This window comes from Clinocottus analis, unplaced genomic scaffold (assembly GCF_023055335.1).
Source record: "Clinocottus analis isolate CAN_PGR_092001 unplaced genomic scaffold, fCliAna1.0.p SCAF_8, whole genome shotgun sequence".
Classification (NCBI taxonomy): domain Eukaryota; kingdom Metazoa; phylum Chordata; class Actinopteri; order Perciformes; family Cottidae; genus Clinocottus; species Clinocottus analis.
In genome coordinates, this window is record NW_027176240.1 from 20,762,394 (window position 1) to 20,787,893 (window position 25,500).

Sequence of the window (25,500 nt, forward strand, 5' to 3'; positions counted from 1 at the left end):
CATAGCATTAACTGTGATCCTGTAGTCCTGGTAGTAGTGCTTGCGTGGTCCTATCTCTGGTCTGGTTTCCTGAACTGGAATCTCAGCAGCTCTCGCTGGGATTTGAACCCAATATCCCATTCCTGAGGCTGAACTTTCCCCTCGAGTCGGACCTGCCAACAGCTCCAGACTCTAGACAGGTCGGGGGGGAAACGTCATGTTCAAGTTTGTTCATTGCACAGCAGAATAAAAGGTCAGGAGATGGAATCAAACATTCCCTGATTTGCACAATATGTGCAACTATTACTCAAAAAAAAGCGATTTTGTAGGAAATAGCCTCGCAGAGTGAATGTGCTGTGAAGAAGAGAAACAGATATCTGAGCCCTGGAATGAAGTGTTACTACATCCACAGCCTGCCAATAAAGAGAATAAAAAGAATGAAGAGAACAAATCAAACTATTACAGTTGTTTCTGATTCTGACCAAAAATAAATGCCTGAATATTGGACATGCAAGAGAAACATAACAGCGCAGAGTGCTGCAGAGAGATAGAGGTTGTGGTTACTGGACAGTGTTATCATGTCTGTCCATGGACAGTGTGTGTTTAATGATTAACTGGGCAGCAGGGTGGAGCTTCTCAACACCCAGCTTGTTCTCTATGTAGAAACAAAACATATGTAGAAACAAAACATTTTTTTTTTGGTCAAATTAACTTTTTCCAAAACGTTTTTGTGCTGTCCACAAACTTAAAAAAAAAAAAAAGTATCTCCAGGTCTTCAAAAATCCCTTTAAAGTAAACACAGTGAGAGAGGATTTGACTGCTTCACTGCTTCATCGTCTTTGAGACACACTTTCCTTCTTGTTTGCGTTTCTATAGCACAAATAAACAGAGAGGAAACCAACGTTACATCTTCACACTGTGATTAATGTTAACTGGCTACGCAGTTAGCTAGCGAACATTACTACAGCTACTTGAGCTCGAGCTAGCTAAAGTTTCAGAGCTTGCTTCACAATTTTAGCAACCTGACGTAGTGAAGCGGACATAATGAAACATGATTTGAGACGTTAAAAGTTTAATAATCACGAAGCTGAAACAATACTGGACACTTTCAGTTTTCACTGATGAGCTAACTTCTTTTTCGCTCCTGTGGTTGATAAACACAGCGAGGAAACCAACGTTACATCTTCACACTGCAATTAACGTTAACTTTGCTAGCTATGCAGTTAGCTGGCTAAGCAGTAAGCTAGCTAACGTTACTACAGCTACTTGAGCTCGAGCTAGCTAAAGTTACAGCGCTTGCTTCATAATTTTAGCAACCTGCCGTTATGAAGCGGACAGAATGAAACATAATCTGAAATGTTTAATAATCATGAAGAGGAAACAATACTGGACGCTTTCAGTTTGCACTGATAAGCTAACTTTCTTTCGGCTCCTGTGGTTGATAAACACAGCGAGGAAACCAACATTACATCTTCACACTGCAAATAACGTTAACTTTGCTGGCTATGCAGTTAGCTAGCTAACATTACTACAGCTACTTGAGCTCGAGCTAGCTAAAGTTACAGCGCTTGCTTCATAATTTTAGCAACCTGCCGTTATGAAGTGGACAGAATGAAACATAATCTGAGATGTTTAATAATCATGATGAGGAAACAATACTGGACGCTTTCAGTTTGCACTGATAAGCTAACCGATTACTGAACATGTATGGAGAAGCAGATATCCACCACTTCACATAAAATGATGTATTCTGCTGCTAAATTTCAGGACTCTTGACGCTTTAGTTAACCAACAGCATACACTTTTGATTTACACCTGGACAAATTTTGAACTGTTACAGTTATTATAAAATACTTTAAGATGCTGTTGTAAATCCACAGTAAATTTACAGCAATTCATTACAGTGCAGAATGTTGAGGTGAGGATTGACTTTGCACTATGGTTGAATGTGTGATTGCTAGAGTTTTGTTTTAATACACTGACTGCAAGGAACAAGAAACGCTTGAGGAGAGACTGTCAGTGACGTCAGTCACAGGCAATGAATCAGAACACACATGTGAGTCAAGCTGCGGTATCCTGGAGTTTAAGTTGTGGTTTTTCAGGGCTGGGTTTGTTTGGTTACCGTTGTCTGGCAGATTAAACCAGAACAACCTTTGACCTTAACAAATGTGTACATCAAAAGACAGGTTAGGTGGACACTAAACAATACCCCTTTATGTTTATTGTGTTTTAACATTTCTGTTCAAGAATACTGCTATTTCTCACGATATTGTGCTGCATAAAAGGAAATATGGACTCCCAGATCCCTGTTTCATAGTCCTCACCACCTCGTCCATGATTTTTTCAGTTTGAAATGCAGAAAGTAGACTAAAGTGATGAAAAGATAATAATGGCAGCCAGGTAGGAGACGTGACGTTAACAGCCTCCCTCTGATGTGGTCTATCCGGCTAACAGGCAGGAAGACAATATGTTTTATGTTTTCGCAACCAGAGGAAATAACAGTGCTTGTGTGTTGGATTCTTTGTCAGTGTTCCAGTTATTGTCTGAGTCATATAATAACTCTGTCGTAAAGCAATTCAGAGAGATAAAGACGACAGGAGATAATAAAAAAAAATATTCAAGAGAATGAGTTTATAGCTTGTATTGATCTTTTCTTTTAGATCTGTACTGAAGCAGTCAATAGAATAAGTGAAAGAGATGTACATCTGAAAGTCTGCAGCGCTGCTACGGCCTCAAGAGGCTTCAATTCATTAGAGCCAGCAGGACTCGACAGAACTAATACGTATGTTTGAAATTTTGCAGTCGTGGAGGTACAAATGTAACGTTTGTCCTCAGTAAAAGTCGTGAAGTTTTCAACATGGGAATGATTGAATCTCTGGCAAAAATAATTGGGTTCAGCAGATTGGTTGGGCCTGCCAGATTTCGTTTCCATAGGTGATTATTTCTGCCTAAAGTTGGCAAAAAGGTCAGGAGGTCACCTTAACATCAAGTTACATCCTTTGGGAATCCAGACATTTAGGGAAAAACATTCAAGATTTGTTGTCATGGACTATGATTACATTTTAGAGCGTATATTTATGTGAGTGAAAATCCCAGCACGTCACATGACTAGTAGTTGTTCACATATCTTGCAAATTCCATCCACGATCAACAACATTTACATTATTATCAATTAAATGATTAAATGCATGTTACTCTAGTGAAGTAAGCACGGGGGCAATGATGCCATCCATCATATTTATGCATCTATACATCATACAGTATATTAACCATGTGGAAGAGATCGCTGATATCCTGTTGTTATACATGATAACATTCATTAGTTACTTAGTTTTTTTTAATGTGTGCATGTTTTCCACAGTTGTGTGTCTGGTCATATATTTTAAGTAGAACTCGCGCTTGAAGCCGGCCAATTAGGGGCCAAAAACAATAATCTGTAAATCTCTCACCTCCATGCGCAATTTGCGATCTCAACAGGCTGAGATTAGTCTAGACCTTAACTCTATATGAGCCAGTAATTATCTCTGCGTGTGTTTAACTGGAGGAAATAAACCTGCACGTTTTCTTTATTAACATGTCTTAATATTGGCAGATCGTCTCAAGTCCTTCGAGCAGGCAACACCTCGTAAAATCCCTCTTGTTGCACCATATGTGCAGGAAAAAAAGAGCTTTTACTAACAGTTAGCCCTGTATGTGGGCTCTTGCGGAGATAAAATGATAACTGTGCCACAGAATTTAAAAAAAAGAAGCATTGTCTAACAAGCATTGGTCAGAAAAGTGCCGAGTGTTTATTGAGAAGTGGACTGCTAAATATTTTTTCACCGAAGTACAATCAAAGGCTGTTTGTCTTATTTGCCAAGAGACCATCGCGGTTCAAAGAATACAATATCAGTCGTAACTTTTCCCGCCAAGCATGCTAATGCTGCGTTCACACCAAAAGCGTTACAAATTTGACGTGCGAGTAGATCACATGAAAAGTCAATGCACAGATGCGAATGGTTACGAAAAAGCACATTTTCAGCCGAGGCGGTGCAAATAGTGCGTTTGTGGGACTGCGGATAATATTATGAACCCAGACACGATGGAGTCTGATGTTCTGACGTTTGAACTAGTGGTTATTTCCATGGTGGACTGTTTTTACGGAGATAACCCTTTCAGACGCGAGTCACATTCGCGACGCGTTTGGTGTGAACACAGCTTTACTACCTGGCAAATTTAAAAACTCATCGTGGCCCCCGAGCCGAAACGTTTGCCCACCCCAGTGCCAGAAGCTCCTCATGTAGCTCTAAATGACTGCTGGTGTCTGACTGTTGTGTTTCTGTCTTTGCAGCATGTCTTTTTCGCTACAACGTCCTGTCACTGGTTCACTTCCTCTACCTGCTGCTACTGCCGTGGTTCCTGAGTCCCAACAAGCACACAATCAAAGGTGAGATCATCGATCGTATGTGAGATCTCTGAATGGCACTTTACACTGAGTTGCTTTTCCTCAGATCCCCATGTTTGTCAAGTTACATGCGATTGCAATCACTGTAACTTCAGTTGGTCGGTGCTCTGATCTCTGGTGTTCATTCTTGGCCATGATTTGCTTGTACATGTTTGGATATAAGATATGAGTTAAAGGTTGGAACCAAACGGAGAGTTGCTGCCTGACAGACTTTACCCAGAGCACTGAGTGTTTTTTTTTATAGAGTTCGTCATTCCTTAAATTCAGCTATGGTGTTTAACAAAACATAAAGACTCAACATGTCATAAAGAGAAACATTTTGTCTTGTTATATCATGAACATTTCCCATTAATACACAAAATCCACGAACCCAGTTAATACCAGAAACGTGTGTCATTATAACAGTAATTTGGTGAGTAGTAATAACAAAAAGAAAACTTGTGAACAAACCCGTACCATAATATATGAATATACAAGAAATAAAAACTGACTCATACATTTAATGGGGGGCACTGTTTGTCCACACATCTCACCAGTGTTTAAATTAGTTCAGGTTCATCTCACTGTTAATAACCCAAATGTTTATTAATTCATAAAATGACCTCCGCAGAGCCTTCAGAGTCTAACCAAAACAACGGCTCCTTAGTATTTATACAACCACAGCATGTTTGATTGATGATATCCATGAATCCCATTTGGTTGAAAGGAGTATAATAAAATATAACTCTGTATAATCACATTTTAAACTACCTCAGTAGTAATATAACTGCAGGCCAGAAGTACTTCTTTTCTGCCCGCCTGCATGACATCTGCAGGACCTATACGTCAATATACATTGTACAGTGTGCTCCCACATGGCCGGTAACAATGGGGTGCTTTGTTCCTTTCCCTCCAGTGTAAGGGAAATTAAGTTTTCCGCCCAGTACTTCAAACACAGAGACAAAGATACGACATGTGTTCGTACTGACATGAGTCCAAGTTTACATCAAACAAGTCCAGCACCCTTGGTAACAGTGTGTGTGTGAGCGGAGAGGCTTAGCTTTGCTGGAAAAGTGGAGCTGTTTTTTTGCTCAATCTTTTTTTTTTTTTTTACTGTCCGTGAAAATGAATATTTGCCTCTTTTTACTTCCACAAATTGGAGTGAGTGCTGGAATGTTTTTCCTGTTGGCCACAAACTTCATAGTGGAAATGTTCCTTGGCTTTCAATGTGGATATGTGGGGAGTGTGAATGTCTAAATTACTGTGTGGCGAAGCTCAGCCAGACCGAGTAGAAGATAGTAATCGGTAGCTTTTTTTCTCGGGGCACAAACATAGAGCGCGTAAGTACGTGAACGCAAATGCTAACATAGAGCATATCACAGTGTTTCCAAGACTACAATGGTAGATAGACATGCCGCCAGTGGAGGAATGTGCAATGCCATGTTCACACCAAAACACTTGTGATGCTTTTTCGCCTGATTTTACTCGCTCGACTTCATGTGGTTGATTTGCTTTTTTTTGCAACCATTCGCAGCAGATAGCGGGCACGGCTACGTTACCCCAAGTTACCAGCACATAGCATACATAGCCTCACTAGCTAACCTAAACTGACCCGGTCACATTCCTGTAGTTAGCAGCACATAGCCTCACTAGCTAACCTAAACTGACCCGGTTACGTTCCTGTAGTTAGCAGCACATAGCCTCACTAGCTAACCTAAACTGACCCGGTTACGTTCCTGTAGTTAGCAGCACATAGCCTCACTAGCTAACCTAAACTGACCCGGTCACGTTCCTGTAGTTAGCAGCACATAGCCTCACTAGCTAACCAAAACTGAGCCGGTCACGTTCCTGTAGCTACCAGCACATAGCCTCACTAGCTAACCTAAACTGACCCGGTCACATTCCTGTAGCTACCAGCACATAGCCTCACTAGCTAACCTAAACTGACCCGGTCACATTCCTGTAGCTACCAGCACATAGCCTCACTAGCTAACCTAAACTGACCGGTCACGTTCCTGTAGTTAGCAGCACATAGCCTCACTAGCTAACCTAAACTGACCCGGTCACGTTCCTGTAGTTAGCAGCACATAGCCTCACTAGCTAACCTAAACTGACCGGTCACGTTCCTGTAGTTAACAGCACATAGCCTCACTAGCTAACCTAAACTGACCCGGTCACGTTCCTGTAGCTAGCAGCACATAGCCTCACTAGCTAACCTAAACTGACCCAGTCACGTTCCTGTAGTTAGCAGCACATAGCCTCACTAGCTAACCTAAACTGACCGGTCACGTTCCTGTAGTTAACAGCACATAGCCTCACTAGCTAACCTAAACTGACCCGGTCACGTTCCTGTAGCTAGCAGCACATAGCCTCACTAGCTAACCTAAACTGACCCAGTCACGTTCCTGTAGTTAGCAGCACATAGCCTCACTAGCTAACCAAACCGAGCCGGTCACGTTCCTGTAGCTACCAGCACATAGCCTCACTAGCTAACCTAAACTGACCCGGTCACGTTCCTGTAGCTAGCTGCACATAGCCTCACTAGCTAACCCAAACTGACCCGGTCACGTTCCTGTAAAACAGTTTTCGTTCCCGCTATCGACCATGGAACATTAACAACTATTTCTGCGTTAAACTTGTTGAGGAAGTCCCACAAACGTGAGAACATCAAGTTTTCTGTAATGTGGACATCACTTTTGACACTTTTCGTTGATAATACTTACGTAACAGTTACAATTCAGGGTTTTAACTTGTATTTGAGTTTTACAGTGTGATATTGCAACTTTTACATTTGTGAAGAATCAAGATAAATACTTCCTCCACCCCTGGTTTCATGTATGACACATACCCGCTGAGAATACACACTCTGTGGCTTTGAGTAGTTTCCCTGTTGGTTGAAATGAGCTGACATTGTGATCATTAGTCCCAGCCCACTGATTCTTTTTTTTCAAATCTGCTCTGGTCATCTAAATCTAAATTTATTTTATCCTTCTGAGACTGAGAAAGGGCACATACATAGCTAAATGGACAAAATGGACCAAATATATGTCAAAATAAGGAAACTGTTATGGACTCGCCCTCCCTAACCTTACAGGTTTCTGGATTTTCATGTCTCTCTTTAGAGACTCAGTAACTCTTAAAAAGAAAAGTTTTCACCAAGATGCAACCCCATATACGTTAAATTTAAGTTAAAGAAACCTTGTGAATAGAACTCATTGAATATATATGTTTTTGTATGTATCTGTATGTTGGACTGAATTTATGGTTGACCCGAATGACTGACAAAGTTGAAGTGTTACATGGTTGTTTTTTTTAAATTCTTTCTTACTTTTGAGTGTCATATTTTTTGTTGTACTGTTGAAATACCTAAATAAAATGTAAAAAAGCATTTTTTTTTAAAAAAAAAGATGCTTTTATTTCGGTGGGAGAGTAGTTCAAGAGAGAGCTAGAGAGAGAGAGAAAGGGTGGGGGGTCGGGGGGGGGGGGGGGGGGTATTGGGGAGTTCCCCAAAAGGAAAACCCACAGGCCTGCCAAGACCCTAACACACACACACACACACACACACACACACACACACACACACACACACACACTCTCATACAGACTTACACACATGCTCATATGTGCACACACACAGACACACACACACATGGGGAAAATCAAGTGACTAATAGGAAGCAGCAGTGTTGGTCTCTGAGGAGGATTAAGAGACAGTTTAAGTCAGCGCTAGAGATTACTCAACAACTGGCATGTGTTCAAGTATTCAATTATACATTGAGCATACTTCTCGTATTCTTAGTTGTACTGCTGGGAGGGGATTGAGAATGTTTATGCTTGAGAATGTTGATGTCAGATTGTTTTTAACATCTGGATTTGTATGGTCCTCGGAGGAGCAATGTCTATAAACTCAGTGATGCCTGGACGTTAACAGTTATCAGCCTCTATAAAAACGCATTGGCTGTAAAACCATCAGGAGAGTTTATGCATTCATATTCTAAAAGGGTGAGTGTTGTTGTTAAGCACTAAGTGCACAATGCTACAACAGTCGATGTGACTACTTAGTGCAGTTTACATTTACGCGTCGCCCGGTCCATTTAAGTGACCACGATGTCTCATGAAGGGAATTTCTTTGAATTTGGCACAAACGTCCACTTGGATTCAAGTATGAACTGAAGAGGTTTCGGTGGTCAAAAGGTCAAGGCTACTCTTACCTCTTTGTACCTTTTTATTGTGCATTTACTTGTTGATTTATTCTCATAACACAGTACTGAATAGTGAACATATACTCATAATGCCCAGAGAGCCAAGACAAGGGATTGCAAGATCTGAAATGACAGACAGGCGCAGTACACTTTTGTAAGTTCTAAGAGGCAGAATTATGTAATAAATCACAATGTGCGTCCACTCCGGTCATATTAACTCAAAGGTTGTTAGGTAACGGTCTGATAAAAGAGGGTTCTGTTGAAAGACTCTTTTATTTTCTATTTTAATGCCATTTTAATGCCATGTGCAAGAACAAGGTGAAGGGCGTGACTAAAACAGTGAGTGTTGGCGCTTTTTGGTGCTTTTTGGCATTTTTTTGGCACTTTTTTGGCGCTTTTTTTGCACTTTTTGGCGCATTTTGGCACTTTGAACGCAAGCTGAGTGCCATCTCTCAAACTAAAATACTGCACCAACACAATCAAGATTGATGAAGAACAATGAACCCCTTTAACGCTTCAATGGCAGAATCTGTTTTTTAAAATATGTATCGTAAGTTTACGCATCAGAACCACTTGAGGAAAAACATGACAAATGTATGTATGCATGTGCGTTATGCACATTAACTTAACACACTTTGGGACACGAACACCGGTCCCATGATTAAAAGTCCTGTGTTTGACCTTTGACCTATCCATCCCTCCTCACCCGCCCACTGTCATCAACTCTGCCCGTTGTTCCTACAGTATAGTCACGTGGATGTGTTTTATTTGTGTGTCCATAAAGACAATATTATCACATGGCGTGCCACCACCACCACCACCCCATAACGCTTGTTAACAGCATCCTGGTCATGTGACTGTTGTCCCAGACTGAACAGGCCGTGTGACGCCTCCGCGCTGTAATCTAGTTTATTGTGCCGCTACCTGGACCTGCAGACTTTTAACAGAGATAAAAAAAACAACACAGTGTTGAGATGAGACGGTACGTTGCCAGGTTGTGATATAAATAAAAGATGAAAGCTGCTCGTGTTGCATGTGTTAACAAGTCTAAATGAGTTGAGGCCACAGAGCAGACGCAAGCAGGATAAAGGGTCCCTCCGCTGCTCCGTCTCTGCTGTCTGCAAACACCTCGTCCATTAACATGACCACGAAGACTTCTCTTTGCGTTGTGAACTTTCTGTGCAGTGTTTAAAACAGGCAGCATTCTATATTGTATAGTTAATAATTAGATTTATGGGAAGATTCATTGCGGAGGGTAAGAAATGTTCCCATGAATGTAATTGTTTATCAAATGAGTCATCAGTTTTTTGTTTAATCAGGATACTGACATGGAGGTGACCTTTGCTACAGAGCTTTACTCGGGTCCAAAAATACAAATGGTTTCCCAATCCTCTTCCGTCCTCCATCAGCGCTGCAACCGCTGGAAAAAAGAGGGGGAAAGGGACTCTGGAACATCCGCGCATGGCGCCAGCTGTGGCTGTATCTGTAGCGGCGCTGTCATGTTTAACTACATCAACATGTACATTTTCCATACATTCTAACGCCTAAAGGCCATGATTTAAATAGGTCGGCGAACCCAGCAGTGATGTGATGGCAGCGCAGCGAGCAGGTTTGTCCCGGGCGGGCGGCGTTTCTCTTGGACGGTCACACTCCTCCCGTCTCTTTCCTGAACACAGAGCTCCTCCTCACGGATACCAACGCGGCGTGATTGACGGTTCAGCGGGTGAACATGGACAGTGAAGGAAGTTGGAACGAGTACAGCCTTTTGTTCTGGCTAGAATGGGTGTTACACTTGGTTGCTTTCCCTTTGAGTACATCAATATGTCATTCTTGACGTTGCGTGAGTGAACAATGCAAAGAGTGCACTCCCTAAGCCTGAATGAGTGCTATGGTTGTGCATTGGTTAGCGCCCGGCCTCCCAGCAAGAAGGTTCCTTTCCGACCTGCCACCCAGCTGCTTTTGATGCGTGTGCTGTTTAAACGTTCTTCCTGTGTTTGTGTTGGTTTCCTCCTGGTGCACTCACGGTCCAGTTCAAGCTAAACATACAACTACCGTTCAAAAGTTTGGGGTCACCCACACAAATTTTCAGTGTCTTCACAAGTTCTGGCATGGAATAGGAACAAGAACAGACTGCCGAGTTTCACATGGAAGTTCTCTCTTTCTGGCCATTTTGAGAGTTTTATGAACCCAAAAATGTGAAGCTCCAGATCCTCCACCAGCTCAAAGGAAGAACAGTTTTATAGCTTCTCTCACCAGCAGAACTGTTTTCAGCTGTGTGACGTCATCACAAGGGTTTTCAAGGGTTTTCTACTACTCCATTAGTCTTTAAGATCAAACACAATGTACCATCAGAACACTGGAGTGATGCTTCAGTATTGTTCCCTTTGACATTAAAGGATAAAGTTGTTTTGATGCTTTGTTTTTCTTTTCATCTGAAAATCCCAAAAGACCCCAAAGCAACAATATTTGTCTCTCACTCTTGATGGACCCATGGCCATCGTTACCTTAACCCATGACATCTTCTCATCTGACTTAGGTCATGGTTCACGAGAGCATTATAAACATGCCAGGATGCTCTCATTGTGTGTACTTTACTCTGTATTTATGTGACATTTGACTGTACATTGAGCTCTGTTTCCTCTTCTCCATCCTCTTTCTTGTCTTCCAGGTCACACAGGACGGTTTATCCGAGTGATTTTCTGTACCAGTCTCCTGTTCGTACTGGCTCACATCTGCTTCCAGACAGTACTGTACACATATCCTCCTCTCAACATTGCCATAGGGGATAACTGCTCACAATGGGACACCATAAGCAGACACATAGGACTGTCCAGGTATGTAACAAAACACCAGCGATACATAAAACAGAATATTTTGGGAAATGTAAAGGATTTTTCATCCACCTGCAGGTGTTGTTAAATGGGAACATCTTTGATGACCTCCACATATGCATGTGTGTGTGTCTCGTATAGGCTTCCTTTGGACGATCCTTGGAGTGTGTTACGCCTTCTGTGTCCGGACATGGGCGTGTGTGTGGTGGCCTTGATAACGATCGTCCTCTGCAGCCGATTGGTCAGGAACAGAGAAATGGTGGCTGCCGCCAACATCACATCGGTGAGTCACGTGTGTGTATGTGAGATTGTGATACGGTGTGGACCCAGTGGTCACTGTGCTGAGGGGATATAACAAGTTAGTGGACGATCAGGTTAGTAAGCCTTATTTCAGGAAGTCAGGTTTTATGGAGCAGGTTTGCTTTTCTCACCCATGCCCCCCAGCGTTTCACTAAACTCGTGATAAGTTGATAAGTTCCCCTTAACAACTTCGGATTTCACTAACAAACACATCCACGTAGACTACATGTAAAGTCAACGCACAGACGCAATTGAGAAGCTGCGTCCGTCGTCACTGCCGTCTTGCCGTAGCAGAATCCAACTGCTGCCGGTCCGCCTGAAGGAGCGCTGGAAGTGGCTTCATCCAGACACTCGTCCTGGAGGAGTCGGAGCTGTGCGCGACTACGGATAATATTATGAACCCAGACACGGGGCGCTGGATGTTCCCACAAACTTCCTCAACAAGTGTAACGCAGAAATAGTTGTTAATGTTCCATGATCGATACCGGGAAAACTGTTTTACAGGAACGTGACCGGGTCAGTTTAGGTTAGCTAGTGAGGCTATGTGCTGCTAACTACAGGAACGTGACCGGGTCAGTTTAGGTTAGCTAGTGAGGCTATGTGCTGCTAACTACAAGAACGTGACCGGGTCAGTTTAGGTTAGCTAGTGAGGCTATGTGCTGGTAGCTACAGGAACGTGACCGGGTCAGTTTAGGTTAGCTAGTGAGGCTATGTGCTGCTAACTACAGGAACGTGACCGGGTCAGTTTAGGTTAGCTAGTGAGGCTATGTGCTGCTAACTACAGAAACGTGACCGGGTCAGTTTAGGTTAGCCAGTGAGGCTATGTACTGCTAACTACAGGAATGTGACCGGGTCAGTTTAGGTTAGCTAGTGAGGCTATGTGCTGCTAACTACAGGAACGTGACCGGGTCAGTTTAGGTTAGCTAGTGAGGCTATGTGCTGGTAGCTACAGGAACGTGACCGGGTCAGTTTAGGTTAGCTAGTGAGGCTATGTGCTGCTAACTACAGGAACGTGACCGGGTCAGTTTAGGTTAGCTAGTGAGGCTATGTGCTGCTAACTACAGGAATGTGGTCAAGTCAGTTTAGGTTAGCTAGTGAGGCTATGTGCTGCTAACTTCGGGAATGAGGTCAAGTCAGTTTAGGTTAGCTAGTGAGGCTATGTGCTGCTAACTACAGGAACGTGACCGGGTCAGTTTAGGTTAGCTAGTGAGGCTATGTGCTGCTAACTACAGGAACGTGACCGGGTCAGTTTAGGTTAGCTAGTGAGGCTATGTGCTGGTAGCTACAGGAACGTGACCGGGTCAGTTTAGGTTAGCTAGTGAGGCTATGTGCTGCTAACTACAGGAACGTGACCGGGTCAGTTTAGGTTAGCTAGTGAGGCTATGTGCTGCTAGCTACAGGAACGTGACCGGGTCAGTTTAGGTTAGCTAGTGAGGCTATGTGCTGCTAACTACAGGAATGTGGTCAAGTCAGTTTAGGTTAGCTAGTGAGGCTATGTGCTGCTAACTACAGGAACGTGACCGGGTCAGTTTAGGTTAGCTAGTGAGGCTATGTGCTGGTAGCTACAGGAACGTGACCGGGTCAGTTTAGGTTAGCTAGTGAGGCTATGTGCTGCTAACTACAGGAACGTGACCGGGTCAGTTTAGGTTAGCTAGTGAGGCTATGTGCTGCTAGCTACAGGAACGTGACCGGGTCAGTTTAGGTTAGCTAGTGAGGCTATGTGCTGCTAACTACAGGAATGTGGTCAAGTCAGTTTAGGTTAGCTAGTGAGGCTATGTGCTGCTAACTACAGGAACGTGACCGGGTCAGTTTAGGTTAGCTAGTGAGGCTGGCTGTCATAATGTGACGATGTGAGCGTATGTTTTCTTTCTATATGAAACTTTGGAGTGAACCTGAGTGCCAGCAGCTCTCTGAGGTTTGCCTCCATGTTGGAAACACTCGAGTAAACTATGAGCCACAACAGGCGTAGTTAGCCTGATGTTAGCTAGCAGCGTAATGGAATATCCCAAAACTGGCATCTGTGGTTTCTCACAGAGCTTTAGGACAGCAGAGACGGGGCTAGGAGACCTAGTAGCTGTGGTCATACATTCACAACTGTGGGGTTTTGTGGTTTTTAATAATTGCCTCTAATTGTTTACATTCTTCTTGTATTTGGTCTTGTTCGGTGTGTGTTACATGTTTCTTGGCGTAGGTCTTAGTCTTTATCCGACTCCATCTGACATTAATAACTTTGTTTGTTTAAGATGTTCCCAGAAACGGTTTGTTTGTTTGTTGATTCTTTGATGAACTTTACCTGGTTTCTGAGCTGGTAACAGGACGTTATAATGTGTTTTATTGGTATTTATCTATACAGTGTAACCGGTGTGTATCTAATGGAGGAGGGGTTTCTATTTTTATTCCTAGTCAGACCTTTGTTGGGATGGAACCAGAGAGCCTGATTATTGTATATGTAATCTTTGATGTTAAAGAAAAAGTGGTAAATATACGTCTGTATTAAGTTCACCATTACACTGCTGGGCTGCTGTCGTCTATCATAAACAATGAAAATACTGCAGTGTGTATAAGAACAAGAACACTATAAAACACATACACTTCCACTAAACCATAGTAAGCATTCATATGCTATTAAGAAGGATCCTTTTGAGGTGAAACCAAATATCTCGATTTATAACCACTCAAAAGTGGGCCACATGCAGGAAAAATAAAGAGTTTTATTTTTCTAACTCCCAAATATATAAAGTAAAGAAGTGTACAATTACTACTGGTGGACCATATCATGTTTATATTAGATTAGATTTTGTACATGCATGTACCCGCATGAGAAAGCAAGACTATCCTGTGAAGACACCTGAAAGTATGCGCCTTTGAATTTATGGTAGTGAAACCAAAAACCAGTCTCATGTCCTGTTCGTCCTGTTCCCTGAACACACCGCTGTATCGTCACTCCTTGGAAAAACTGTGGTAGAGGAAGAGCGACCAGCTGGAGAGCAGCATTAAAAAAAAAAAGCTGTGATATGTATATGAACCTCGCCGCCACCAGACCTTCCGTAAACAGAAGGCTGGACGTGGAAAAGTCAGAGCTGGAGATCCCTGAACGAACCACCGCTCGACCGACTAGAAAAAGATGCAGCAGACCTCGTGGTCGTCAATGATATCTGTATATATGTAGCGCTGTGTGTGTGTGTGTGTGTGTGACAGAGTTTAAAATGAAAGACATACTCAAAGCAAAGCAGATCTTCACCATACTGATAAAGTACAGTAACTACAATTCTTTCACCCAGAACTGAGCATTTACCTGATGAAATATGGTCGACCGACTTCATTCGTGGTAGCAGTGGGTAAAAAAAAAAGCAAATATCAAGTTGGCCTCCGCTAACCTTCCTTCTGTGAGAACAGGGCAAGTTATGCGTCTCTCCTTCAGGACCCAGGCGTGTTCGGGAACACAAAAGTGGTCTGTTAGGACCGACCAATGTTGTTTTTTCCTCCTTTTAGCAACCTGAGTCGCAGTGGAACGATGCAGAAGGTGTGCGCGCATGTTTATGGTCTCGGTCACGGGGACGCTGAGGTTCCCGTGGGGCTCGTCCAATGTGGCGTGTTGTTGTACGCTTCAGCTTGGCGCGGTTTAAACCAAGTTTGGGCATTTTATGTCACATGCAGGACTTTGTCTCCACTTTTAATTCTTCAACTATACATGGACTTCCAGGTAGAGCGTTGTGTTTTGCAAGTTTTAATTGTTGAAAGCTAAATATATCCACTCATTCCTTGATGACACTGAACACCGCCTACGTATATATATATATATATATATATATATATATATATATATATATATATATATATATATATATATATATATATATATATGAACAGCTGATGAGGTCATATGGGTCGTCCACTAATTGAAATATCAGCGGTTTGAGCCCCGCCTCTTCTAATCCCGCATGTCAAAGGTTCCTCGGCCGTGATACTGAACCCCAAATTGCTCCCAAAGGATGTGTGACGAGTGTGTGTGTGTGTGTGTGTGAATGCGCATGAGTTCCTGATGGGCAGGTGGCAGCTTGTATGGCAGCCTGTGTCATCAGCGTGGGAGTCTGTGTGTGTGAATGTGAGAGTGATGACGTGTCGTGTCGAGTGTTTTAGGTTTTTTCCAATGCGAGTCCATTTCAAATGTTCCATTTTGAGTATTTATCAAGTATCAGAAACCTCTGAGGTGGATCTTGAGGTGTCGTCAGATGTGACACCTGCACACACACCTGCTCTCTGGAGCTCAGTGTGTGAGTGTGTCAGAGACACACACACACACATCACCTCAAAGTATGATACGCACGATTCACTGGTTTCTGTACCAGCAGTGCCAACCGAGGATTATTAAAAATAACAAAAATAAACACGGAGAGGAGAGACATGCCTTTTTTATTCATTATTTGTAAATTAATGTAATGTATTCACGGTTATTAGTTGTTTTTTTAAATGTTTTTGTGTATTTGTGCTATAATAACTCTGTTCCTTTCCCACTTCAGCTTGAAGATGAATTCACAGAAAAAAACACAGAAGATCAGGAGGAGGAGGAGCAGGAGGAGGAAGAAGAGGAAGTGGAAGAAGAAGAAGAAGAAGAAGAAGAGGAAGAAGAAGAAGAGGAAGAAGAAGATGATGAGGAGGTTTCCACAGCAACCAGAGCCAAGCAGCTGGCGGAGCGACTGAAGAGCAAAGCTCGGAAACTGCTGCGGGACCTGGGGAAGATGCTGGCCATCGGCCTGCTGGCTCTGGCCGGTAGGACCGTTACAGCTTCTGCTGTGATGCTCTAGTGCTCACACACACACACGTTCACACACACTGACCACTGAACACACATTTATATTCACATACTTATGTGTTAACTTGTATATCATACTTATACTATTATAATTATAATAGTATTATAAGTAAGTATTATACCATTATTTTTATATGTATATATATAAAATACTTATATGACATTTAAGAACCTGTGTAATGTTTTTTGACACTTCAAAAACTACAGCTGTATATTATAGTCTATATATAATAGTATTATATATATATATATATATATATAATACTAATATTATATGTATTATTATTATTATATTATGGTATACTATACCTATACTATTAACATATATATATATATATATATATATATATATATGTATATATATATATATATATATATATATATATATTTATATAAATATGTATATAAATATGTATATATATATACTTCAAAAACTACAAAAAACTGTCGGATTAATAATTTGTATGTATTAATTACAGTAATTACCGGAGCAGTAAACAATATGGCTAACATTATGACGTATGTTTAAGGAATTAAGACAGTACAACATTGTCTAAAGAGCAAACCTAAATGATTTCTCAGTAAAAATGAGCACTTCCTGCAAAATACAACAAAAGACCTCTTTGGATTTATTAGAAGACATATTTCTCTTCGGAAAATTACAAATGTAACACGTGTATTTGCAAAACATGCCAAAGGCTTTGAGGCCGTGTGAAAGAAGTCATGAGGACGACACTGTTGGATGAGTTTGTGTGTCTGTGTGTGTTTAACGTTGCGTCCTTTTCCCTCCCAGGCATCACGCTGCCCTCCGCCTTCTCTGCCCTCTACTTCCTGCTCTTCATCGGCGTGTGCACGTGGTGGGCGTGCCACCTTCCCATCAGTCACCTGGGTTTCAATGCGCTGTGTGTGATGGTGGGCTTCTTCACGGCCGGTCACATGGTGTGTCTGTACGTGTACCAGAGCCTGCTGGCCCAGGCCCTGTTCCCCCCACACAGCCTGTGGGCCAGGTGAGGCCCAGCTCCGCCCCACCAGTGTGTACCTGGAAAATAGAGGCGTTGCAGTAGAAAATAGAGGTGTAGCAGTGGAAAGTAGAGGTCTGGCAGTAGAAAATAGAGGTGTAGCAGTAGAAAATAGAGGTGTAGCAGTAGAAAATAGAGGTGTAGCAGTAGAAAATAGAGGTGTTGCAGTAGAAAATAGAGGTGTTGCAGTAGAAACTAGAGGTGTTGCAGTAGAAAATAGAGGTGTAGAGGTAGAAAATAGAGGTGTTGCAGTAGAAAATAGAGGTGTTGCAATAGAAAATAGGAGTGTTGCAGTAGAAACTAGAGGTGTTGCAGTAGAAAATAGGAGTGTTGCAGTAGAAAATAGAGGTGTTGCAGTAGAAACTAGAGGTGTTGCAGTAGAAAATAGAGGTGTAGAGGTAGAAAATAGGAGTGTTGCAGTTGAAAATAGAGGTGTAGCAGTAGAAAATAGAGGTGTAGAGGTAGAAAATAGGAGTGTTGCACAAGAAAATAGAGGTGTTGCACAAGAAAATAGAGGTGTAGCAGTAGAAAATAGAGGTGTAGCAGTAGAAAATAGGGGTGTTGCAGTAGAAAATAGAGGCGTTGCAGTAGAAAATAGAGGTGTTGCAGTAGAAAATAGGAGTGTTGCAGTAGAAACTAGAGGTGTTGCAGTAGAAAATAGAGGTGTTGCAGTAGAAAATATTAGTGTTGCAGTAGAAAATAGAGGTGTTGCAGTAGAAAATAAGGGTGTTGCAGTAGAAAATAGAGGTGTAGCAGTAGAAAATAGGGGTGTTGCAGTAGAAAATAGAGGCGTTGCAGTAGAAAATAGAGGTGTTGCAGTAGAAAATAGGAGTGTTGCAGTAGAAACTAGAGGTGTTGCAGTAGAAAATAGAGGTGTTGCAGTAGAAAATATTAGTGTTGCAGTAGAAAATAGAGGTGTAGAAGTAGAAAATAGGAGTGTTGCAGTAGAAAATAGAGGTGTAGAAGTAGAAAATAGGAGTGTTGCACAAGAAAATAGAGGTGTAGCAGTAGAAAATAGAGGTGTAGCAGTAGAAAATAGAGGTGTAGCAGTAGAAAATAGGAGTGTTGCAGTAGAAAATAGAGGTGTTGCAGTAGAAAATAGAGGTGTTGCAGTAGAAAATAGGAGTGTTGCAGTAGAAAATAGAGGTGTTGCAGTAGAAAATAGAGGTGTTGCAGTTGAAAGTAGAGGTGTTGCAGTAGAAAATAGAGGTGTTGCAGTAGAAAATAGAGGTGTTGCAGTAGAAAATAGAGGTGTTGCAGTAGAAAATAGAGGTGTAGCAGTAGAAAATAGAGGTGTTGCAGTAGAAAATAAGGGTGTTGCAGTAGAAACTAGGAGTGTTGCAGTAGAAACTAGGTGTGTAAAATAACAATGCTTGTTACACAACAGGCCCTAAATGGTTACACTTGGTTTTACACTGGATGTGAAGGTTCTGCGTTTGTTTTACTCGTTCTACTTTCCCTTTGCAGACTTTCTTGTTCTTTTTACGACATCAGTTGCTCTAACCGTCCAATCATAAATGAGTTGAAAGCCAGTATGTCTCGTACGGGCGCTAAATGGTGACCCTAAGCGTCTAATCCAGACAATGATGGGCACTAAAGCTGTGGTATTTGATGAATTTGGAGTGAAAACAGGTTTGCAATATGCCATAGCCACATTTCTGAAGGAGCATAGTCACCTCCAAACCACCAAAATCCCTCCTTGCATTGCTTCACTAAATCTCTGTGACCTCGAAAGGCCTCCACTCTCATCGTGTTACTTGCTGTCTGCACAGTTCGGCCAATGCCATGTGATATTCTGTAGGCAGTGTACTTGAAGCTCATGTTCCTTCCTCCCAGGAAACCATTAATGTCTATTCATAGTGTGCTTGCCTTGCAATGTGGAATCTCCGTGTGAGAAAACACAACGTGTGTGTTAGAACAGAGGAATGTGAGGACGCTGCGATTTTCTGGATCGGTACGCGTGGAATGAGCTAGCAGCTAGCAGCTAGCAGCTAGCAGCTAGCGGCGGATGTTTCGTCACCTCGCCCTCTTCTCACCCGACGCTGAATTGCAGAAAGAACGAGCAGTGCAGCATTCCACTATCACATATGACTTCACTCCCTCTCTGTTTCGCTCTTCTGTCATCACCAGCGTTCTTGCCAGGTCTCTGTTTTAGTTACCTCACCGGCAGCACAGTGTGTGTGTGTGTGTGTGCTTATATTTTTATACATATTCATAATTGTGCCTGAAAGGAATAGGAAAAACTACGAGTCGATAATTACGAGTCGTAATAATTGTACAACTAAATTGATCAAGGCGTTGATTTTGTAGTATTAGACGTGAATCGTGAAAACTAAAATATTACAAGTATCCACACTAACATGCAAAGTTAGTGGTATATCAACTTAGGGCTGGGCGGTATGGCTTAAAATTGATATCAGAGTATAATTTTAAAGCATGAACAGTAATGGTACAGTATATATAACATTCATATAAATGCTTCTGAAGAGGTGGAGCATAATGTCAACCATTTCAAAGGCAATGTAAACCGTAAATGTTTAAATATTGAAATACTTTGATTAACATAATCATAATTCCCTCTCTATTTTAAATCATGGTTGCATCATAACTTACCTTTCCCCCATTTTTACCAAGTAGAGCTAACGCACAAGCTAACGCTCGTTCACGCTGCTGTGTGGTTAGCATACCGAGTACTGAAATTACTCTGAACATCAATTACGAAACAATAATTGTCTGATTAAGTCTGTTGTGTAGATTGTGATGTGATGTGTTTAGGTTGTTCCTCCACGGCTTATTTTGAGAAATTTTCTCGGCTCCCTGACACCGTGTGGGGCACTTAGCTGTGATGCTAACGTCTCTGACTTTGTGTACCGATGTAAAACTAGCATGCGACAGCGGCACATGTATAAATGTGACCAGCAAAATAAATATGAAACCGATTGTCACCGGTCATAGCCTTCCCCCAATAGAGCTAACCCACAAGCTAACGCACAAGCTAACACAACCTCGTTCAGGCTGCTGTGTGGTTAGCATACTGTCAATTACAAAACAATAATTGTCTGATTAAGTCAGTTGTGTAGAATGTGATGTGTTAAGGTTGTTGCTCCACAGCTTATTTTGGACTCGCAGTGAAATTTCGTTCGCTCTCCAACACCGTGTGGGGCGCGTACGCGTAGAGCTAACCCACAAGCTAACCCACAAGCTAACGCTGCTGTGACACAAACATCTCAGGCAGCGGTGAGGCCGAAGACAAGGTCAAGAAGAAACAGGCAGAGATATCAAAACCCACACCATGAACACAAGGAAATTCACTAGAACATTACACACAGAGGAGTTGGGGGTGATCGGACACAGGTGCAGTCAATCAGGGGGCGGGCACACAAACACAGTGGCGGGAAAACACACAAAGGCAGGAAGCGAAGTGATCTGAAAGGAGAAGAGAGGTGAGTCACACGAAAATTAAACAGGAAGTACTGAAATGACCGAAATAGAGAAACTTGAAGACGAGGCGTGGCGAAAAGAAAATGGAAGGAACACCACAAAGACAGGAACACAAAATATGCAGGGAATGTAAGAATACAACCGTAAACAAACTAAACCAAGAGTTTACGGATCTTTAAAAGCATTTTCTTGCCTCCCGGTGTCTTCATCCCCGACCCTTCTCCCTCTTTGTCTTCTCATTCCTTGATGTCTGCTCCTGTCTAGACTCTTCGGGCTGAAGGCCATCATCATACCAGGAAACTGCTCCTCACCTTACGACCTCAACCTTAACGCCGATCACGATTGGCCAGTTTACGTCAACCCGGGAATACTGTTCCTCCTCTATATCACCATCGCAACAGTTATCAAGACCGGGTATCATGCAGCACCCGACCAGGTACCTGCTGCTTCTCCATCACTGCTGAGTATTACAGAGAAAATAGATGATTTGATGAATAAGAAAAAGTCTCAAAGTGAGCGTGAAAGTGGTACGTTTTGCTCTTAGAACTTAGATTTCGTAAAATTGAAGCAATTCCTACTTCACTAAATAATAACTGTATTATAATTTGTGCACATTTCACATCTCTGACCCTCCTTTCACGACTGACTGTGAGCAGATACAGTGAGATGGTTAACTCTCACTCTCCAGTCACAGTTTTCTGCTTCTTCCACTGTCGTTGCTGCTTTAATTTTAAAGGAAGTCGCTCAACTTTTGTGCAATGATTGTTGTGTTTTCATGATCATGTGCTTCTTATCGGACGCTGTATTTGTGTGTCCAGGAGGTCAAGAAGGGGCAGCCGCAGGAGGAGGAGATGGTGGAGTTACGGTCATGGAATCCACAGAAAAATGATTATGAAGATGACACACAGGTGAATATTAATGTCTCTGTGTGCATGTGACCATTTTAGGAAACGACAATGAAAGTATGGACGCATTGTTTTGTTTTTAACCCCTCTGAGTGACATCAAGTGGAATGAAGTTAATAAAACTACACACAAATACCCACTAAAATGTGTGTTTGTGTGTTTCAGCTCATGCTGCTGTCCACGGAGAGCAGAGGAGGAACGATGGCTGGAGAGACGGAGCCGGATCTGGGTATCAAATACTACTTATTCTTTACAGAAATGATCAATGCAACTAAAACTGTGTGTGTCATTCGATCATCACAACGGTGGCAAATCTATTCAGGATTTAGATGACATTTGCATTTAGGGGGAAGTCATTTCCATCAGGTTTGATAACAATATTAAAATGAAGAAGATGTCACTGACAATGAAGTTCATCAATGTGCATCAGGACAAAGACATTTTCAAGTTGAATATTTTTAAACGTGGCATCGATTCATGCTGTGTATCTACTTCTATTAAATCAATCTCAGCAATAGCAGATCAGTCCATGAAAGAGTCTTTTACACTATTGACAGGTGTCCATGTTGATATATTCTCTTTTATTTTGTAGTTCAACTTTACATTTTTGATCACACTGTATTGGTTAAAGCCAAAGGCTCCACTGAGGCAAGGACTCAGTAGAGCCAAACAAGTACAAAATATAACATAAATACCCACAATTGTACATAACAGGATGTGACGTCACTATGACTGATATGAATGTCCGGTTCATATTTTCCTTACGTTACGTCCTGACAGCCTCTCATTTACCAGGTGACGTCAGATAAGTCCTTGAGGGTTCAGGGTTTAAGGACTTAAGGATTTGACCAATTCACACTGGCAGGAAGCACTCAGGGACAGGAAGTGGAGTTATCTAAAATGAGAGGGAGAGGTGAGTGACAAAATAAAACGGGAAACCCAAAGATGGCAGAAATGTGAAAACAAAGGGAAACATAACTTAGTCGTCACTGAAGGAGATCGCTCTGATCTGTGAACACGGCGACGTCACGAAAGCTCCGACAGGTTAAAAAGCAGCAGTCAGGTTGGAAAGAAACAAAAGGAAAAGTCACTGTGACCTAAACTGTGTGCTGTAAACATCCATCACAGTTTACAGTCTTCCTGTCCAGTGAGGGATCAGCAGCATCAGTTTTATTTATCCTAAATAAAGCGTTTTTTTTATGATCTACACAAGTGGTTTGTTTCCATGTCTGACTTTGTTGTAGTGATGTCATTGTGTTCTCAGATCCCAGCGATTAACTGTGTAATTACACTGTTATTATAACTGAGAGCCACAATGACCACGCCTATAAAAGTAACAGCCAAGCTGTAATAAACTTCTTTCTTTTTAATGACCCTTTCAACACTTTCAGTACTTCTCAGATATACATGTGTTATATTGATGCTGTGTTGTTGTTGTTGTTGTTGTTGGCAGGTGCTCGTGGCCCCGGCGGCCCTCAACAGAGCGAGAGCCCGTTTTTCCTGCTTGGGAAGGTGGTGATGCAGCAGAGCTACGTCTGTGCTCTCATCGCCATGATGGTAACTATTCAACAATAAACCACCATTTTATACATTTATAGACACATCTCATATTTGATAAAAAGACACAATGCAACACACTTTGCTGCCCACTCAATGAACATGATCCATAATTCAATCAGTTGTGCTGCGTTCACACCAAAAGATATGTGAACGCAGCACTAGGGGCTGATGACGCACTTCATGCGCGCCTTTTAAACGCCGCGCCGCGTTTTCTAGCTTAGAGGCGGGCTTTAATACTTTCCATCTTCCTTCCGGTTTTTACGTGTGGCGGGAAATTTAAAAGAAAATGGCTTCCCTCCGGCGAGGCGCTAATATTAGCGTTTTTCAAATGACGAAGAGCTTTACAATTCTAGATGCAAACACGACTCTGCTGCTCAGAAGACGCTCAAACTGAAAGCTCTCGTCATCCTGATACAACTCGCGGAATAGATGGTGGTATTCGCCGTACTTTTTTATTTTTAATTTTTTTATATCGTGAACCCAAAAACGCCGCTTTTTGGGGTTCTTCTTCTTCCGCCTCCTCCTCCTCATCCCACGACCCAGCAAGAGAAAGAGCGCCACGTCTGCTTGGATCCATTCAGTAAATGAAGTTGTATCGCCCGGTTGCGCGCGCAGACCCGCTCACAGTTTTTGTCGAGGCGTTTTGGTGTTATCGGCCCCTCAGAGAGTAGAGAGAACCGAGGAGAACCCGAACCAGGACCGCCGTACAACTTCAGGTTCTCTAAAGCAGAACCTGGAGCTCACAACCAACCACTCACACATTCATCCACACACTCATCTTAAATCAACACAAAAGGAAAGTTACTTGCCGTGACGTCAGTATCACGGACCGGTTTCGGCCGCCTTTGTCTCTCGGTGAAGAAAAGCAACACAAAATGTTTTCCCGTCTTTTCTCATGCGCGGTTCCCATGCGGTCCAGGTCTGGAGCATCACGTACCACAGCTGGCTGACCTTCGTGCTGCTGTTGTGGGCGTGTCTCATCTGGATGCTGCGAGCCAGGTACCCTGCAGGACAAACCCGGACCGAGCACCATTTTAAAAGTGACAGTTTTTTCGCACCGGATGGATTCCTGCTGACAGTTCCCCGTCTCTCCTTGCAGGCGGCATGCAGCCACGCTGTGCTCTCCCTTCATCCTGCTGTACGGCCTGGCTCTGTGCTGCCTGCAGTACGTCTGGGCCATGGAGCTGCAGCCCGAACTGCCCACCACGGTGGGCACCATGAGCCTCCGGCAGCTGGGGCTGGACCGAGCCCAGCACCCCTGTTTGAGACTGGGAGCCATGGTGAGACCAGAGAGCAGATACTGTATGTTTGTCATGTTTGAGATTTTAAGCTCATCTCTCGTGCAGCAGTGGGTCTTGTTGGCAAAATATCAGGAGTTCGGCTCCTGGTTGTGCCGGATTAAAGGCAGATAAACACTCTGTGATCTCATATGAAAGGACATTCCCAGTTATGTAACAGAGAACATACAAAATAAACTGAATGGAACTGAATTATTGCTTTTCCTCTCTTCCTCCCCCCCCCTCCTCCCTCTCTCTCTTCAGCTCCTGTTCACTTTGACCTTCTGGCTGTTAGTTCGTCAGTCGGTGAAGGAAAACTTCAGCAGGAAGAGGAAAAAGAGCACGCCCCTACAGGAGGTCACGACAGGAGGTCAGACACACACACACACACACACACACACACACACACACACACACACACACACACATACACAAACAACGTACCTGTCTTCTAGCTATTTAAAAACCTGATCACCCATTGGATAATCCATTAACGCTGTTTTACATTCTGATCTCTCTCACTCCTCTTCTTCCCTTCATCCCTCTCTCCCCTTCATCCCTCTTTCCCCATTCATCCCTTCATCCCTCTCTCTCTCCTTCTCCCTTCATCCCTCTCTCCTTCTCCCTTCATACCTCAATCCCTCTCCCCCTTCATCCCTCTTTCCCCATTCACCCCTTCATTCCTCTCCTCCCTTTTCCCTCCATCCCTCTCCTCCCTCCCTCCTCATCCCCTCTCTCCTCATCTCCTTC

At 42.7% G+C, this 25,500-nt stretch overlaps 1 protein-coding gene across 1 annotated transcript in view; it reads left to right on the forward strand.

The window, feature by feature from the left end:
- The window catches only part of piezo1 (piezo type mechanosensitive ion channel component 1 (Er blood group)), a 67,711-nt gene that overhangs the window by 10,539 nt on the left and 31,672 nt on the right, over positions 1-25,500 (forward strand). The window contains exons 2-13 of the mRNA XM_068567697.1: positions 4,310-4,405; positions 11,273-11,438; positions 11,577-11,718; positions 16,256-16,505; positions 17,342-17,555; positions 21,273-21,444; positions 21,827-21,916; positions 22,079-22,142; positions 23,367-23,470; positions 24,393-24,472; positions 24,573-24,753; positions 25,015-25,120. Coding sequence (XP_068423798.1) covers positions 4,310-4,405; positions 11,273-11,438; positions 11,577-11,718; positions 16,256-16,505; positions 17,342-17,555; positions 21,273-21,444; positions 21,827-21,916; positions 22,079-22,142; positions 23,367-23,470; positions 24,393-24,472; positions 24,573-24,753; positions 25,015-25,120 — 1,665 coding nt within the window. The remainder of the gene's footprint in view (positions 1-4,309; positions 4,406-11,272; positions 11,439-11,576; positions 11,719-16,255; positions 16,506-17,341; positions 17,556-21,272; positions 21,445-21,826; positions 21,917-22,078; positions 22,143-23,366; positions 23,471-24,392; positions 24,473-24,572; positions 24,754-25,014; positions 25,121-25,500) is intronic.